General features: G+C 43.3%; 1 protein-coding gene across 1 annotated transcript in view; it reads left to right on the top strand.

Moving 5' to 3' along the window:
- LOC147678418 (transmembrane protein 272-like) overlaps nucleotides 1-15407 on the top strand; it is a 63032-nt gene that overhangs the window by 28610 nt on the left and 19015 nt on the right. The window contains exon 3 of the mRNA XM_086946010.1: nucleotides 7248-7298. Within this exon, the coding sequence (XP_086802136.1) occupies nucleotides 7248-7298 (51 nt within the window). The remainder of the gene's footprint in view (nucleotides 1-7247; nucleotides 7299-15407) is intronic.

Genomic DNA, 15407 nt, shown 5'->3' with positions numbered 1-15407 from the left:
GAGGGCTCGATACTGGCCCAAAATGGAGGACCTGTTTTTGGTTACTGGAATAGCCATGTACAACCACAACAGCTTGACACAATATATACAATTATGAAAGAAACTCCCTGTTGTGTCTCTTCCAAAGACACCCCTGCCACCAAATAGAACCATTCAAAACTGTCATATGGCGAGACTGAAAGAACAGGGGCTTCTCCAACAGGCCTATATTCAGTAAGTCTCTCTCTCTCCCTCTCTCTCTCTCTCCCTCCCGTTCTCTCCCCCTCCCCCCACGAGGGGAGAGCCTTGAGATGCTTTGTCGGGATTAAGAGGCCACGCCCACATGAGCTGTGACTTCTTCAGCAACGTTCAGTTTAAGCAGACAAGAATCTAGTTCCTGGCTGTCTTATATTAAAAAATAAAATAAAAAAAAGGGTGCCTGTCAGGCTGACAAACCCTCTCCTTCTTGAGCAAAAGGTTGAGGCGTTGCCCCTCTGCCCACTAGGTCGGGCCATGGCTGGTTGCATAAAACATTGCGGCAGGTGTATTGGCTCACTCTGCCGCATCACCAGCTGCTGACCCACCAGTGTGTCTGTGACAGCAGTGATTCATGGGGGGGGGGTGGAGTAAAATAGTCCCCACAGGGGCTTGTGCCTTCCATAGTTTTACCCCTGTTCTCTTTTATTGGACAAGATAAAACTTGGTTGTGACCACTTTCTTTCAGCTCTTGCTTTATGAATGCCGCTTGCATTATTCATATTCTAATCCTTTCTGGGAATTAACCCAAATAAGTGCCTTAAGCATGACGTGTAATTGCAAAATGAGTGACTGAATGAGTTGCAACTGGCAGCTTTTAAGAGTGGAGGTTATCCTCAGCACGATATTTTTCAGGTGGAATGTTTTCATGGCATCCATTATCGAGGATGGTGTTTGCTATATCATATTATCTGCATGCCCATCAATGCTCATGTCTGATTAATATATATATATATATATATATATATATATATATATATATATATGAGCAAGGGAAAACTTTCCCGAAACGCGTAGAGTGAAGATTGCCTTTTAAATCTGCTTAAATAAAAAATAGGCTTCCTGGAATTGACGAGTGTTCGTTATTTACTGCCACCGAAAACGAAGGTATTCTGAACTTGATATATATTACCTACTGGCGGTCGCCAGTAGGTATATATAGTTAGGACCTAGTTACCATAGGAAATTCCGAACATTCTAGTGGGAATAACTTTGGCGCCGATTGAGGGATCTGCCTGTAATGTTTCTTAAATTTGCCTTGCTGCACTCCGCTCCTTCCCTGAAAGTTTCGGGGGGATTCGTCAAGCGGGGGCAGAGAAAAAAGGGGGGTCCCAAAATGTGTTTTCCCCATGTTAATTTCCATAGGGACATTCTGACAAGGCTACAGCTCGAACGGCTGAACGGAATTACACCAGATTTGGAAAAATGGTAGGGACTAGTATGCAGCAGTGCCTTTTGTATGTTTGGTGTAAATCCCTGCAGTAGTTCTTGAGAAAATTGAATTTGAAATGTTTCAAACAGCATTTTCTATGGGACCTTTAGACACGGCTACAGCCCGAACGGCTGAACGGAATTACACCAAACTTGGCAAAATGGTAGGGACAGGTATGCAGTAGTGCCTTTTCTATATTTGGTGAAAATCCCTCCAGTAGTTGTTGAGAAAATTGATTTGAGCAAATTATATATCTATATGCACTCAACATTCTATTGGGAATAACTTTGGCGCTAATTGAGGAATCTGTTTGTAATTTTCCAGAATTTTGGCCAGCTCCACTCCGCTCCTTCCCTGAAAGTTTTGGGGGGATTCGTCAAGCGGGGGCCGAAAGGGGGGTCCCAAAACGTGTTTTCCCCTTGTTAATTTCCATAGGGACCTTTAGACACGGCTACAGCCCGAACGGCTGAAAGGAATTACACCAAACTTGGACAAATGGTAGGGCCTGGTATGCAGATGTGCATTTGCTATGCTTGGTGAAAATCCCTCCAGTAGTTCTTGACAAAACTGAATTTGAAATTTTTCAAACAGCATTTTCTATGGGACCTTTAGACACGGCTACAGCCCGAACGGCTGAACGGAATTACACCAAACTTGGCAAAATGGTAGGGCCTGGTATGCAGATGTGCCTTTGCTATGTTTGGTGAAAATCCCTCCAGTAGTTGTTGAGAAAATTGAATTTGAGCAAATTATATATCTATATGCGCTCACCGTACGCGCACCGTACGCGTACTGTACGCGTACTTGCGCGTACCCTTACGTGCGCGAGCGAGTTTCTGATTGGCTGGCAGTTGACTGTCAACATTCCAAACTGTCCAAACCAGGAAGTGTTGGCCACCATCTTGTTTTTCAGCAGAACTGAGGCACAAGAGAGCCACAAAAAAGAGTGGAAAACACGAAAAGGGGGCAGGGTAGAGACCCCCCAACCCTCCAGCCCTTCTCAGGGGGTCCCAAAAGGACCCCCAAGGGCCCAAAAAAAAAAAAAAACGCGGGGTACGCGCACCGTACGTGTACGGTACACGTACCGTGGGCGTATCCCGCGATTAAAAAAAAAAAAATTTAATTCTTTTTGCACTTGGTGGTCCTTCTGGGACCCCCTGAGAAGGGCAAGGGGGTTACGGGGGTCTCAACCCTGCCCCCTTTTCGCGTTTTCCACTCTTGTTTTGTGCTCTCTTGTGCCTCACTTTTCCTGAGAAACAAGATGGCTGCTCAGGTGGTCCCAGAAGGATAATAACATATATAACCGTTATCCGCTAATAGAATTAGCATTTACAAAACCTTTGAAATTTATTGAAAAAAAATATATAGGTTTCACGCCTGATATAGTTAGGAATTAGCATTTAAAAAACCTTGCAAATTCACTGAAAAAACCATAGGTTTCAAGCCTTATATAGTTAGGTATTAGCATTTAAAAAACCTTGCAAATTCCCTTAAAAAACCATAGGTTTCAGGCCTTATATAGTTAGGAATTAGCATTTTAAAAACCTTGCAAATTCACTTAAAAAACCATTGGTTTCAGGCCTTATATAGTTAGGAATTAGCATTTAAAAAACCATTAAAATTGCTCCTATATAGTTAGTTGTACTAACTATATTTCGCGCACCCGCAATCCACTGCTGATGATGTCACATATTACATCATTCATGACATGGTCAGTGACATCACTGATGACATCATTGATGACATCTCAAATGACATCACTGATGACATCACTGATGACCTACGATGTGACCACGTGACCAAGACAGCGGAGGCTGTCGAAACGCGTTGGTTTTTTGCTTTGCTTTGATACCCCATGGATTAAAGAATAAACAAATATAAACACTTCTCAGTGTGGATTGGGACCTTGTTTTTGTGACTCCAAGCTTCCTCCGTGAGAGGAATCGTTGTTGTGATATATATTATATATATATTCATGCAATAACACACTTGGTAAATGCAACAGTTAAATGCATGAATAATACTAATGAATAAACAAGCAGCAAATATTATGAGCTAAAACTCAAGAAAATATAATATGGGACGTCCTGCAAGTTATATACACTGAATCACAAAGACAACAACTCAAATGATCAAAGCCACTGGCCACACATCAGAATGGCAATAATCAAAACTCAAACACCTCAAATGACCAGAGCCACTAGAACTACGTATCACAATGGCACTAGTCAGAAACAAGTCACCTCACCTGATCGTTCACTCGACATCCTTGCCAATTTTCCCAGAGGGGGCCCTTTCACAGCAGGCTTGGACTCTCAACCGGGACTCAAGATCTGTTTGTCTTACAGCAGTACTTCTACTCTGTAAGTGAGCTCCCAACTCAGCTATCAACAAACCTCCACTTTATAGTCTCAAAACACACACTAGAAGATTTGAGAGTCTTCCTTCCTGCACCAAAGGAATCTTACTGGAACTGGCCAGCTTCCAAGCAAAAATTCCATGGCAGGAAGGAGTTCCCATGTCCCCTCTTTATTCTCGCATGTTCCAGCCTTTATTTTGATGAAGTTCATAAAATCCTTCCAGGGTACATTAAACAATCACAAAGCAATCCTTGAACATGATTAACCCAAACAACTTGCAAGCGTGGCTGTGCGCGCAGATAAAGCTTAAGCCGGACAGAGTCAGAATTCAGGATGACATGAGGCCCTGTCAAAGCCAATAGTAAGAACTTAATAATACTACCAATGTATAACACAGTGCACATTTGTGCACCACTGCCTATAGCATCACATACTTCATCTCTCAATGTACAACACAGTGCACATTTGTGCACCGCTGCTCATAACACTGCACTTTAAGACCAAAAAGTACATTCCACACCTCTCTCTCTCTCTCATGCTTGCAAATGCACATCCCACACGTTCTGTTCTTGGCAAGGCTGTTCTACTCCATGACAGCTCCCACTGAAAGACCGCAAGATTACAAGAAGGAAACCTTTAAGACAAACAAGGCATATGCAGGACGTCATACATTCAGGCTAGGGTAAAATAACACTTCAAAGTCAATTAAAGTAACGGTAGTCAAAGGTCATTCCAGGGTGTCAGACCACAAGAGTGCCTCTAGCACTGTACATGGTAACTGTTGCAATTATACATCTCCTCACACGCAGACTCGCTGATGTTCGCAATCCCAATCTTAATAGGGAGTTGTCTTGCTTACCAAAATTCATACATCTCATGACCCTCGTTCCCACATTTTTCAATTTCAGTGAGGAGACCTGAAGGCGTTGATTGTAGTAATCCCCACCTAGACACTGAAGTAATGTCCGTATTCACGGCAGGTAAAACCTCTATGTTCGGAATGCGGCGGTTCTGGCAGTAATTAATATTTTTCACCAAATTGTAAATGTGAGTTTAGTGTAGAACACAAAACTTGATGAAATAATGAATGTGCAGAGTGGAACTAGGATTGCCAGATTTATCGAAAAGTGCCAGCTTACTTTTCATAGGAATTCATTTAAATAGATCATCGTATTTTGGACTTGTACTGGCATCTGACCAAACAGAATCAGAACACTTAGTAAGTTATTGTAAAAGATAAGCCCTTGACAAGTTACAAATTGTTCAGTGCAAACTTTAAATGTGACCCATGAGTCACAGAGGGATGAATTGCAGTGCTGCATATATGCTGCAAAAGAGGTTACAAATGGTCTTTGCATGCAGAGTTGTTGCTGTCGTCTCCAGGTGAGCATTCCGAAGACAGTAAGGTGCATGGGGCAAGGTGACTGTAATCTTTAATCACCCTTTAGATCACTTTCCAAAACCTTTTCAGAACCACGACCAACTTTTTAGCATTAGAAACGTTTGTGACCCACCTAGGTTTAATAGAAATGAGGTGGGCGACTGGCTTTTTTTAATGCAGGTAAAGCACCATTTGGTAGCGCACTGTCGTTTACACTCAACACATTTTCCATTGAAATGTCCACTACATTTTCACAGACATACAGTTTTACTGATACACCTATATTGCAAAGGAATGAAGTGTTAAAATCAGGCTTCAGTGAATATTTATCGTTTGCGCATTACTGAAAAAAGTATAATACCTTTGATATCTTTTATACTATTAAAATCTTTGGTTCCATCACACTTCAGAATTCACAAAAAATGTGCTTTGTTTATGCTTTCTGAACTGCTAAATGTGCACAGTTCATTTAAAGGTATTTACATTTTGTTATGTGTTACAAAAATTACATCCTACAGTCTTTCCTTTCACATTCTGTGTTCCCCAGCAAGAGTGTCACATAATACAATTAACTTTTCTTTCACTGACTGCAAAATTAGAGGAGTTTATAAACATCAATCCCCATGTAAGAAAAAGAAAAATAAGCAGCAATTTGTCAAAAGAAATATCCTGGTGTTTGACCTCCATTATGGAAGCAGAGCACATATGACGAGATAAATACAGAATTTAAAGACATCTTAATTTTTTGCTTGGACTTTCAGAACCCGCCAAAATTACGCTTGTGACCCCCTAGTTTGGGAAACACTACTTTAAAATGTGTTTCTCCAAGCATTGAATGGGCATTAACACTTTGTCTTTCTCCACCCCAAATGAGGCTTCTTACACAAAAGTGCTACATCTGAAGCGAACATTAAGTCTGAATCTCCTCAGGACCAATTTAGCATCTATCCTTGACTGCTCAGATATGTCTTCCATAATTTAGTGATCACTAGGACATGTTATGGCTTACCACTCATCACAGTTAAACTGTGGGCATGCTCAGATTTGCCACGGATTACTTGGTAACTCTCAGACCCACTCAGGTTTGTCACCCTTTGCTTAGTTACTCACAAGGCGTGCTTAGGTTTGTGACCCATCGGCTTGACATGCTCTGAATTGCCACTGATCGCATAGTAATATTGAAGGCAGCTGAAATTTGTTACCCATTACTTAGTAATGCTCAAAGTGTGCTCAGTTCTGGCCAGTTAGACCTATCAGATGTGTCTCCCATCACTTAGTTATCCTAAGACAAGTTAAAGTTTGTCAGCCAATACTTTGTAATTCAGAAGGTGTGCTCTGGTTTGGCACTTCTTGTTTAGCAGCCACCAAAACCTTCTCAGATTGGCCACCCATGGCTTCCTGGCACGTTCACATTTACCATCTTTGCCCTAGTAATTCACCAAGAGTCCATGATGAGCAGCCAGTGCTTAATTTGAGCCAGTAGTTTCAGGTGCTCAGCATGGCACTTATTTGGTTTCCCGTGCTGAGCACCGGCACTTAATTGTCAACACTGCACTTAGGACAGTCTGCCACATGGTGGCGCTGCCCCTATAATTTAGAGAGGAGAAGAACAACGGTTGCATATGAATGCAATATACATTAAAAATGACAAATACCTACCTCCCCAGCCATTTCTTTAGCTGTGGGGACCTGGGATAATCTGAACTGTCGCACTTGCAGGCGAGAGAGAAGGTTAGTAGTTGTTTTGGCAGCGATAACAGGGGTGATGGGTGGTGCAAGCTGCAGTGTCCTCCTGGGCAGGGCCCTGGCACGTATGGCACTTATTATTTTGCAAATTAAGCACTGTGAGTAGGAGTTCACCGGCGCCAGGTGACTGGCACAGTGCCTGCTGGGTCATGTTGCACCAATCATAGAGGATGCTGTGAGATTTCCAAGATCAGGTGCAGTGTTGAGCACCAAGCTGGCTTTAGACATGCACAATGCTTTCCAAGAATTGAATTTATCTTTTAATCCTGCTTCAATGCCTGTGCTTAACCTCATCTTCTGCTCTCCTTTGCAGTGTTTGGAAAAGTCCTCACCGTGATGGTCGCCGTCGCAAGCATCGCCATGGGTGAGTGAGTTATGCGTAGGATACATGATCCCACCTGCAGGAAGGGATGTGACTCCACCTTACTGCCACTCCTAATTCTGGACCCACTGTCTGTTGGTAACCACCTACAGGGGGCACCATGGGGTGCTATTCTCTGATGGACATGTAGGCCTGAGTTCTTCTTTTGCCTGACCGTGAGACAATATTTGGCTGGTAATGTCTACCTGATGGACCATGTGCTCAATCTCTTTTTTTTTTTTAAGCAATTCCCAACAATCGCCCACATGCTAACCCATTCACAAAGAAGGTCCTCGTCCATCCATGCGGGAGACGCAACATCCACTCCAGTCCACCTCTCTTCAAATAGACAATATATGGATTAGCTGCTTCGCCCCGTGTTGATTGACAGGCCAGGCTCATCCCAAATGACCAAAACCCACCCTCTGACCTCTATAATGCTTGCTAGAGGTCAGAGGGTGGGTTTTGGTACAATGGGATATGGTTAGTTTCAGCTATGACACCAGGGGGTGCACCACAGAAAGAGAAGAGGGACACATGCACAGTCTATAATTATTGACCATGTATTAACATTATCTTGTCTAAACTGAATGCCTTCTTGTTGCATGTTGGTGTATCTAAATGTATAATTGGAGCCCTGCAGATAACACACGTTCATTTTGTGATCATGGCTGCCACTGCCCAGTGAGTTCCCAGGACTTTCTTCTCTACCCTACTTCTTGCTGTCAATTTTCACAAACATTTATTTAGTTTCTATTTCCTCCAGCTCACATGGACTGTCCTTCCTTCTCCTCATCAGATGTAAATCATAACATTTCTAAATATAAAGTGATAACAATTAAAGCACAGATTTAGGGCCATATGTATCATAGTTCCGTTTTGCGATTCCTAAATAGCGATTTTTAAGGAATCGCTATTTAGGAATCGCAAAATGATATGTATGAAGAAATTCTCTTTTTTTTAGCGATTCCTTAATCTTCCTTAATTGCGAATTCGCATTTTGCGAATTCGCAAGTAAGGAATAATATCCAATGCATTTCTATGGGCCAGGAGGCCATAGGAATGATTGCGAAATAATTCTCAATTTGCGAAATCAAAATTTGCTAATCGCAATTTGAGAATTATTGCAAGGGTGCAGGGGTGTCTCAAGGACACCCTGCTGCATCTCCGTAAATTACATGTGTGTGCATATGGCGCACATACATGCCCAATGGGCATGTATGTGCGTCATATGCCACCCTCGCAAATGCACAATTGTGCATATTTACAAGAAATCGCAAATTACCACCAACTACAAGTTGGTGGTACTTTGCGATTTCTAAACCTGAAATCGCAAGTCTAAAAAGCTTCATACGTAGCATTTAAGGAATCGCAAAATTGCGATTCCTTAAATGCTTAAGCAAAATAAGGAATCACAATTTTTTGCGATTCCTTATTTTGCTAATGTTTCTTACATTTCAAAGTCGGTAAAAAGGCAGTTTGCGATTCGCTAAGGCCGAAATTCTGCGATTTTTCGGCCTTAACGAATCGCAAAGGGCTTGATACATATGGCCCATAGTAGTTTTTGACCTCTTTAAGCCTAATCGACGCAATTTAATTTCCAGAATACTTGTTTTGCCCACAATTATTGTTTCCTTTACTGAGGACAAGAGTGGGCTGCTAACACACTCCTTTAAATACCCACACTGAAGTACATATTTTTGCATTTGCATGTGGGAAGCAACACAAACTGCATTTCTCCGTTCTAGATCCTAACACGAATGTTAACACTTTCTGTGGTGTCCTGTTAACTTTCTTATTTTGTGAAATCCTTTATTCTGAATAAAGATAGGTGCCCAATCACAGTACAGCTAGAACTATAACCCACGCTTTTAACTAGTAGTGCTGCTTTGGCTAGGTGCTCTACACAAACTTGCCAAGTGTGACACCACAGACACCAGCAACCACACAGCATAAATTTGGTGATGTAAAAGTAAATGCCCAAGTGTTTGTTTAATGTAAAACTATATTCTGCCAGAGCTAAGCATAGTGGAAATGCAAGTTTCAGGAAGTAGATTGTGTGAAGTTTAGGTCAAGGCCTGGCCAAGTGTCCTTGCTTTATACTAGGCATGTGGTGTCAGAAGGAGTGACTTCAAATGTTACCAAAACCTAAGTAGATCTTATGATTAATGCGACTGGACGTGAGAAGTTCAGGAGCAAAATGAGAACATAGTTATTCAAGATGTCTGCTCTGACAAACACCGGGGCTGTGCGTGTTTTATACCTGTTTCAGCATCCAAACATTTTGAGTTGTGTTTTAGAGTTTGTATGAATTCATATTTAATTCACTAGAGCAGGCAATGCTACCAGTACTGACAAGTGGTCTATTGTCACGCAAGCACTGGGCTAAACGTCCCAGCACACACAGCGATGACAACTGGGAAGTTAGAAACCAGTCTGTAAAATATTTTGCAGGAAAAAGTGTATGCATGTGTCAGTGAACAGAAATAAAGCAAGTTATGCTAAATAACAGTGAAACATTGTAAACGTGGAATTTTTCAAAGTGTTTCTAACATTTGTGTCCTCCATAGGTATTTTGTATTTCTACGTAAACCAGCTTTTACGCATGAGCGCCATAATTGCTGACGCTTTATTTTGGGTGAAAAGGACAGGAGGGTGACTTGCTGGGGGAGATGCCTCTAAAGTGTGGACAGGGAAATGCTTGCCCTACCTTAACCAAAGTAGGTACCGATAGAGTCCAGGCCCTCTCTCATATGAAATATTGTGCATTCTACTACAAACATATTAACTGTGGGCCCGATTCACAAAAGTAATCTGAGACAAAATCCTAAACTTACTACTTTTGTTATTCACAGAAGGCATTTAGTAGTAGTAAAGTTAGGATTTGTAACTTTACTACGATTCCTAACTTTACTACTACTAAACTGAGTAAAAATCCTAACTTTACAACTTTCTGTATTCACAAAAGGCATTTAGTAGTAGTAAAGTTAGGAATCCTAACTTTACTTCTACTACGAAATCCCTTTTGTGAATACTGAAAGTTGGAAAGTTAGGATTTTGTCTAATTTTAGTAGTAGTAAAGTTAGGAATCCTAACTTTACTACTACTAAATGCCTTCTGTGAATAACAAAAGTAGTACGTTTAGGATTATGTCTCAGATTACTTTTGTGAATCGGCTCCTGTATCTTCAAGTTGGAGGCTCCTGCCCTCTGCTCTGCCATATCTCTGCGCCCATCCCCCTCCTGGACATTTCGCCCCTTGTGCACCCATCTTCCTTTCTCCTTGCCTGAGCTGAACTTCAGTGTGTTTGCTTTGTTTCTTTGTGTGAGGATCTTTTGAGGCTTGCCTCACTCTAAGATCACCACAAAGTAAATAACGTGACTTCTGTGCTGACAGGACGTGATCACAGGACCCAGGCTCTCACCCGCACCGCTGCTAATGCAAAGACTTGACTGCGGTGTGTAGAGTAACACAGTAACTGGTTATTCCTGCTCCTGTTCGCTTAGTTACCCCCCCCCCCCCCCCCAGCTTCAGATGACAAGCTTTCACAAAGCCATCATGTCTTCTTTGTAATGATAGTTGAAAGCGGCGTGTTTGGCTTTGCGGCGTGGTTTCAATGGCCCTCAACCTTTCAGAGCTTTAGTTGTGGCCACAGGCTCCTAGCCAGGGGTAGAGGTTTTGGGGGTTTCGCTGCGATCCTCCTTTCTCACATGACGCGAACCAGGGTGGGCTCCTGGATTAAATTGCGAGGCAGGCGATACACACACGTTTCCTTCCACCTTCATCGCCAGTTCTAATGTCGTGATGGTCCCCCAAGGATCACACAACACCGTTGCTTTACTTCAGGTATGTTTATTCGTTGTTGTCGCACAGCTCGCCTTGCGTCCTACCCCTGCGCCTCGTCTCCAGGAATGTTCCCTCCCCTGCCCCTTGACCGGATGTGGTGTCCGGTGTCCCCTCCCCACATCCCTGACCCCATGGGACCTAGTGCCCACTATGTGGGCATGACACACAGGCCTGTGGCCAGGGGTTGAAGTTTTGGGGGCCAGGCCCCAAAAGATATCTATAGCATAAAATTGGTCTTGGGTGGACAGGGATGTAACTCTCCCTACAATAGCTTTAAAAAACACAATGTACTGAGATGTTAAAGAACGCAATACATTTGGTGGTATGTTTTAAGGTATTCTACCTTGACAGCTATATGTAAGTAAGAGGAAATGATGCCCTTAAAAGCACAGTGAGAGCCTTTCAGGAAATATACATGGAGTTGTGCCTTCTCCATCACCTTTGGGGAAATGTGTGGCAAATGCTGCATTTGCAGCACAATTTAATAACAATTGTTGATAATATAATAACTGGATGGGTTTTAAAGGCAGTCCTAAACACATTGTCAAACATGTGAGTACATAAAACAATGCACACAAAGTTGTGAACCCCCTGTCAATCAGCACTGAGCTAACTGCCCCCAGCTCCTGCAGGAGAGCCCTTAACCCCTTGCGTGCGGTAGCGATTCTGCGCCTGTGCGGCACTTTTAAAGAGTGGACGGGTTTATGAGGGCCCCCAGCCGTCATCAGCTCACGCCCACCATAGTGCATGACAGACTGGGGCCGTCATCAGCATAGAAGGGGTTAATGAAACAGACCAGAAAGATAAAGTAAGCACAGGCAGTTGGGGGAACATGGGCACAGCTCAGCAAGTGAGTGCGGCAATATGCCCAATTCCACTAGTCAAAAGGAGCTAGAACCAGCCAAAGAGATGCCCAGCCATCATCCCAGATCATTGGGACATTGCTTTATTTGTATGGATGTTTGGAAGTGATGGGCGCCCAAACTATTCTTTGGGGCCCCTGACCTATTTTTCAAAATCAGACTTTGACTCAGACACACCAAAAGACAGGAAAATATGCAAAAGGTTAAAGAAAAATGTAAGGAAACTGTGTCAAAAGGGTGTAGCATGGAGGAAAGTGCTGTAAACTGTAAAGGTGCATTCTGGGAATGTGCATTGGCTGAAGCAGAGTTCTGGTTAATGGGTCATTTTGGCAGGGCTGGGGAATTGTTTTATTTGGAGGATGATATGCTGCTTTATTGTCTCAACAATAAAACTAAGTGTGAGTAAAGTGGCTATTATATGTAGTAAACTCCCCAACCCTACTTCCGGTTCAGGAAGGTTTGTTTGCCAAACCTTTGCTAAATCCTGGGCAGCTGTGACTTCAAGTTGTCAGTCTTTGTCCAAGCCACTAGTGCAAAGTATTTAGAAGTACTGAAACAGCTAGAAATCCGACACCAATTGATAAAAATAGGTCTTATTTTTACACATTTTTATACACAAGAACAAGAACAATCTGTCAGAGGGTTCCAAAGATATAAATTAATAAGCAAATACTACATCTCTACTTTTATTTAAAAAGTAAATAAGCATCGGCAGCTACCATAGTTAGCTGTTACTTTTGTAAATTTGTAGACTACCACTCCAACCCACTTTGGGAAATCAACTCAAGTTACCTAGTAGTTTCCAGTCTAGTTTCAGGTTCTCATGATGCCGAAGACTTCAATGGAGTGGTCCTGATGCAAGAGATAAAGGATGCTGAGGGTGCGGATCTGCTGACATGCTCTTCCTGGGGCTACTCCTCAGTCTGCAGTCACAGTGGGGAGCCATTGACCCATAGAGGTGGGTGTCCCTCCAAGTCCAGCCAAAAAACAGTAGCCTCTGGTCTCCAGTTACAGCTAAACAAGTTGTTCCCTAAAACAGGTGATAAATGCCCATTTACAGGACCAAACTGTACTTCATGACACACGGGTACAGCAGACTGTGCTGCAACATTTGAGGGTTGGGACTCGGTCAGTCAGGTTGCACTATGTCAGTCAGGCAATCTTTGCTGCCAACTCACTAACACCGGCTTCTTCACATTTTGTGGCCCTGTAGCTGTAATAGGAAGCCAGCCAATAGACTCTTGGAGTCACTCCTTCTGTCTGAGGCCTGGGCCAACTTTTTTTTGAGCAGGACACCACAGGCACATACCTCTTTGCTAGCCCAAAGAGCAGCAGGTGTGGTCCAGGCTTGGTGCACCCTCTCTTTACAGGGGAGTTCTTCTTCGATCCACCAAGGTCTTGGTACCAAGGGGGGCCAGAACTTTCCCTACTGGGGATGCAGTGACTACTATAATATAGGCTACAAGGTCCCCTCTGGTCTGATGATGGCTTTCTGCAAAGTGTAATTATGTAGGTGAATTGTGCACACTGTATTTTTCCACGTAGTTGATGTTTAGTACTGCAATTTACCCGGTAAGTGTGCTACGCTAGTAATATGCCTGCCTAGCATGTGAATGAATTCCTGCAAAGTGTGGCATCTAGCTAACACAGAATGCAACATTCTGCCCACTCCCAAAATGGCAGGACTCCTCTGTTGGTGTCTGATTCTCAGACACCCACCCTGTGCAAAAACTAGTTTCCACCAGTTTGAAGGACAGATTGTTCCCGATGCCACCCGTCTACCTGAACAAAAGAGTAGCCTCTCTATTATGTCTACCGTTTGCCCTTCAAAAGCAGCTTCCCCTTTGAAGCTCGCCTTTTGGGCTCACACCCTGTTTGGTCATCCTGCCAGGGAGAGGCAACACCTATTCCAACAGCAGGCCCTTTGTGTTCTTCCTGATAGTCATTCAAACATCCTCCAGGAAGGTAGAAGGCTGTCTTGTGGCCAGCAACCATATGTGGTCACTGGAAAGCCTGGGGCACCAGAGAGGCAACTTTATAAAGTTGCCATTTATGTACAAGTTACATTAAATATATCTTGAGCATCAGGTCAGGTTTAATGAAGCTATTCTTTTGATATCTTGAGGAACCAACTTTAATAGTCCCATTCAGAATTTAGCACAGCTGAGTGGTCAGCATGTAACCATACTTGCCAATGGGGTTACTAGCCTTTCAACAATAAAAATATAAATTTGGTGTTTTTACTTTAAGAACATATAAACCACATATTCCACTTTTTAATATAAAACACCCTGCCTTAGGGCTCGATAGACCTTTAGGGGTGACTTGTAAATAATAAAAAGAAAGGTCTGAGCTTTGTCATTATTTTAAATAGCAAAGTCGAGTTAGTAGTTCGAAAACTACTCTACCAGTCCGCAATGGCAGGCTTGGGAGTCGTGCTTTGCTTTGTCACACTCACAGTGGCACAAAAAGTGCTACAGTCCACGAGGGACACTATAACATACAAGCCATGAGTACCTCTGGTAACCTATCCTAGGGACTTATTTATTTATTTTAGGCCATTTTTATCACGCGTGAATCATCCCCAAGGGGATCTCTTGATGCTCAAGAAAACGACAGGCAGTCTGTGAGGAGCGGCTTAAAAGAGCCATGTTTTGAGCAGTTTTTAAATTGGGACAGGTTCAGACATTCCCGGATTTGTTCAGGAAGGCCATTCCAAAGTTTGGGGGCCAGATGGGAAAAGGAACGACCCCCCCCATTTTTGTCTTCCTGAATCTGAGGCAGCACAGCAGCTTCCGATTAATAGATCTGAGATGCCCTGTAGGTTGAAACCATTTTAGTTCGTTGGTCAGATAAGCTGGACCGGGACCATGCAGGGCCCTAAAGACCATACACAACATCTTGAAGGTGGCCCGTGTCTTGACTGGAAGCCAATGTAATTGGCGTAAAAGAGGCAAAGAGGGGGTTTCGGCTGGGTTATCAAGGGCAAGGCGGGCAGCTGTATTTTGCACGACCTGTAGTTTGGATAAAAGGTCCTTCCTGATTCCTACCAATAAAGAATTTCCTTAAGTGCGGAGAAGTGTGGCTCAATGGTTAGAACAGCAGACCCTGATGCAGAGGTCTGGCCTGGGACCAGGGTTCAATTCCCGCCTCGGCGGGTCTTGGGCTCAATTTCCTCGGACCTGATAATTCTCGCCTTGGTGCCTATTCTAATCATGGGTCCCACTCTGCAACTCTGGGCAATAGCTTGCTTAATCTCCACAAGGGCCCTAACAGCGCTGGGATGCCTGGCTTCACCTTGGGGGTGCCCAGGAGTGGACATTTCACAGGGAAAAGCCAGGAAGGGTTCCACAGCGGTTTCCGTTACAGCGCCAGGACACCAAGGTTGGGGTATTAGTGCGCT

Source organism: Lissotriton vulgaris, chromosome 12, assembly GCF_964263255.1.
Source record: "Lissotriton vulgaris chromosome 12, aLisVul1.2, whole genome shotgun sequence".
Taxonomy (NCBI): Eukaryota; Metazoa; Chordata; class Amphibia; order Caudata; family Salamandridae; genus Lissotriton; species Lissotriton vulgaris.
Note: the sequence above shows the minus strand (reverse complement) of the source record. Positions and strands in the feature narration are given on the sequence as shown.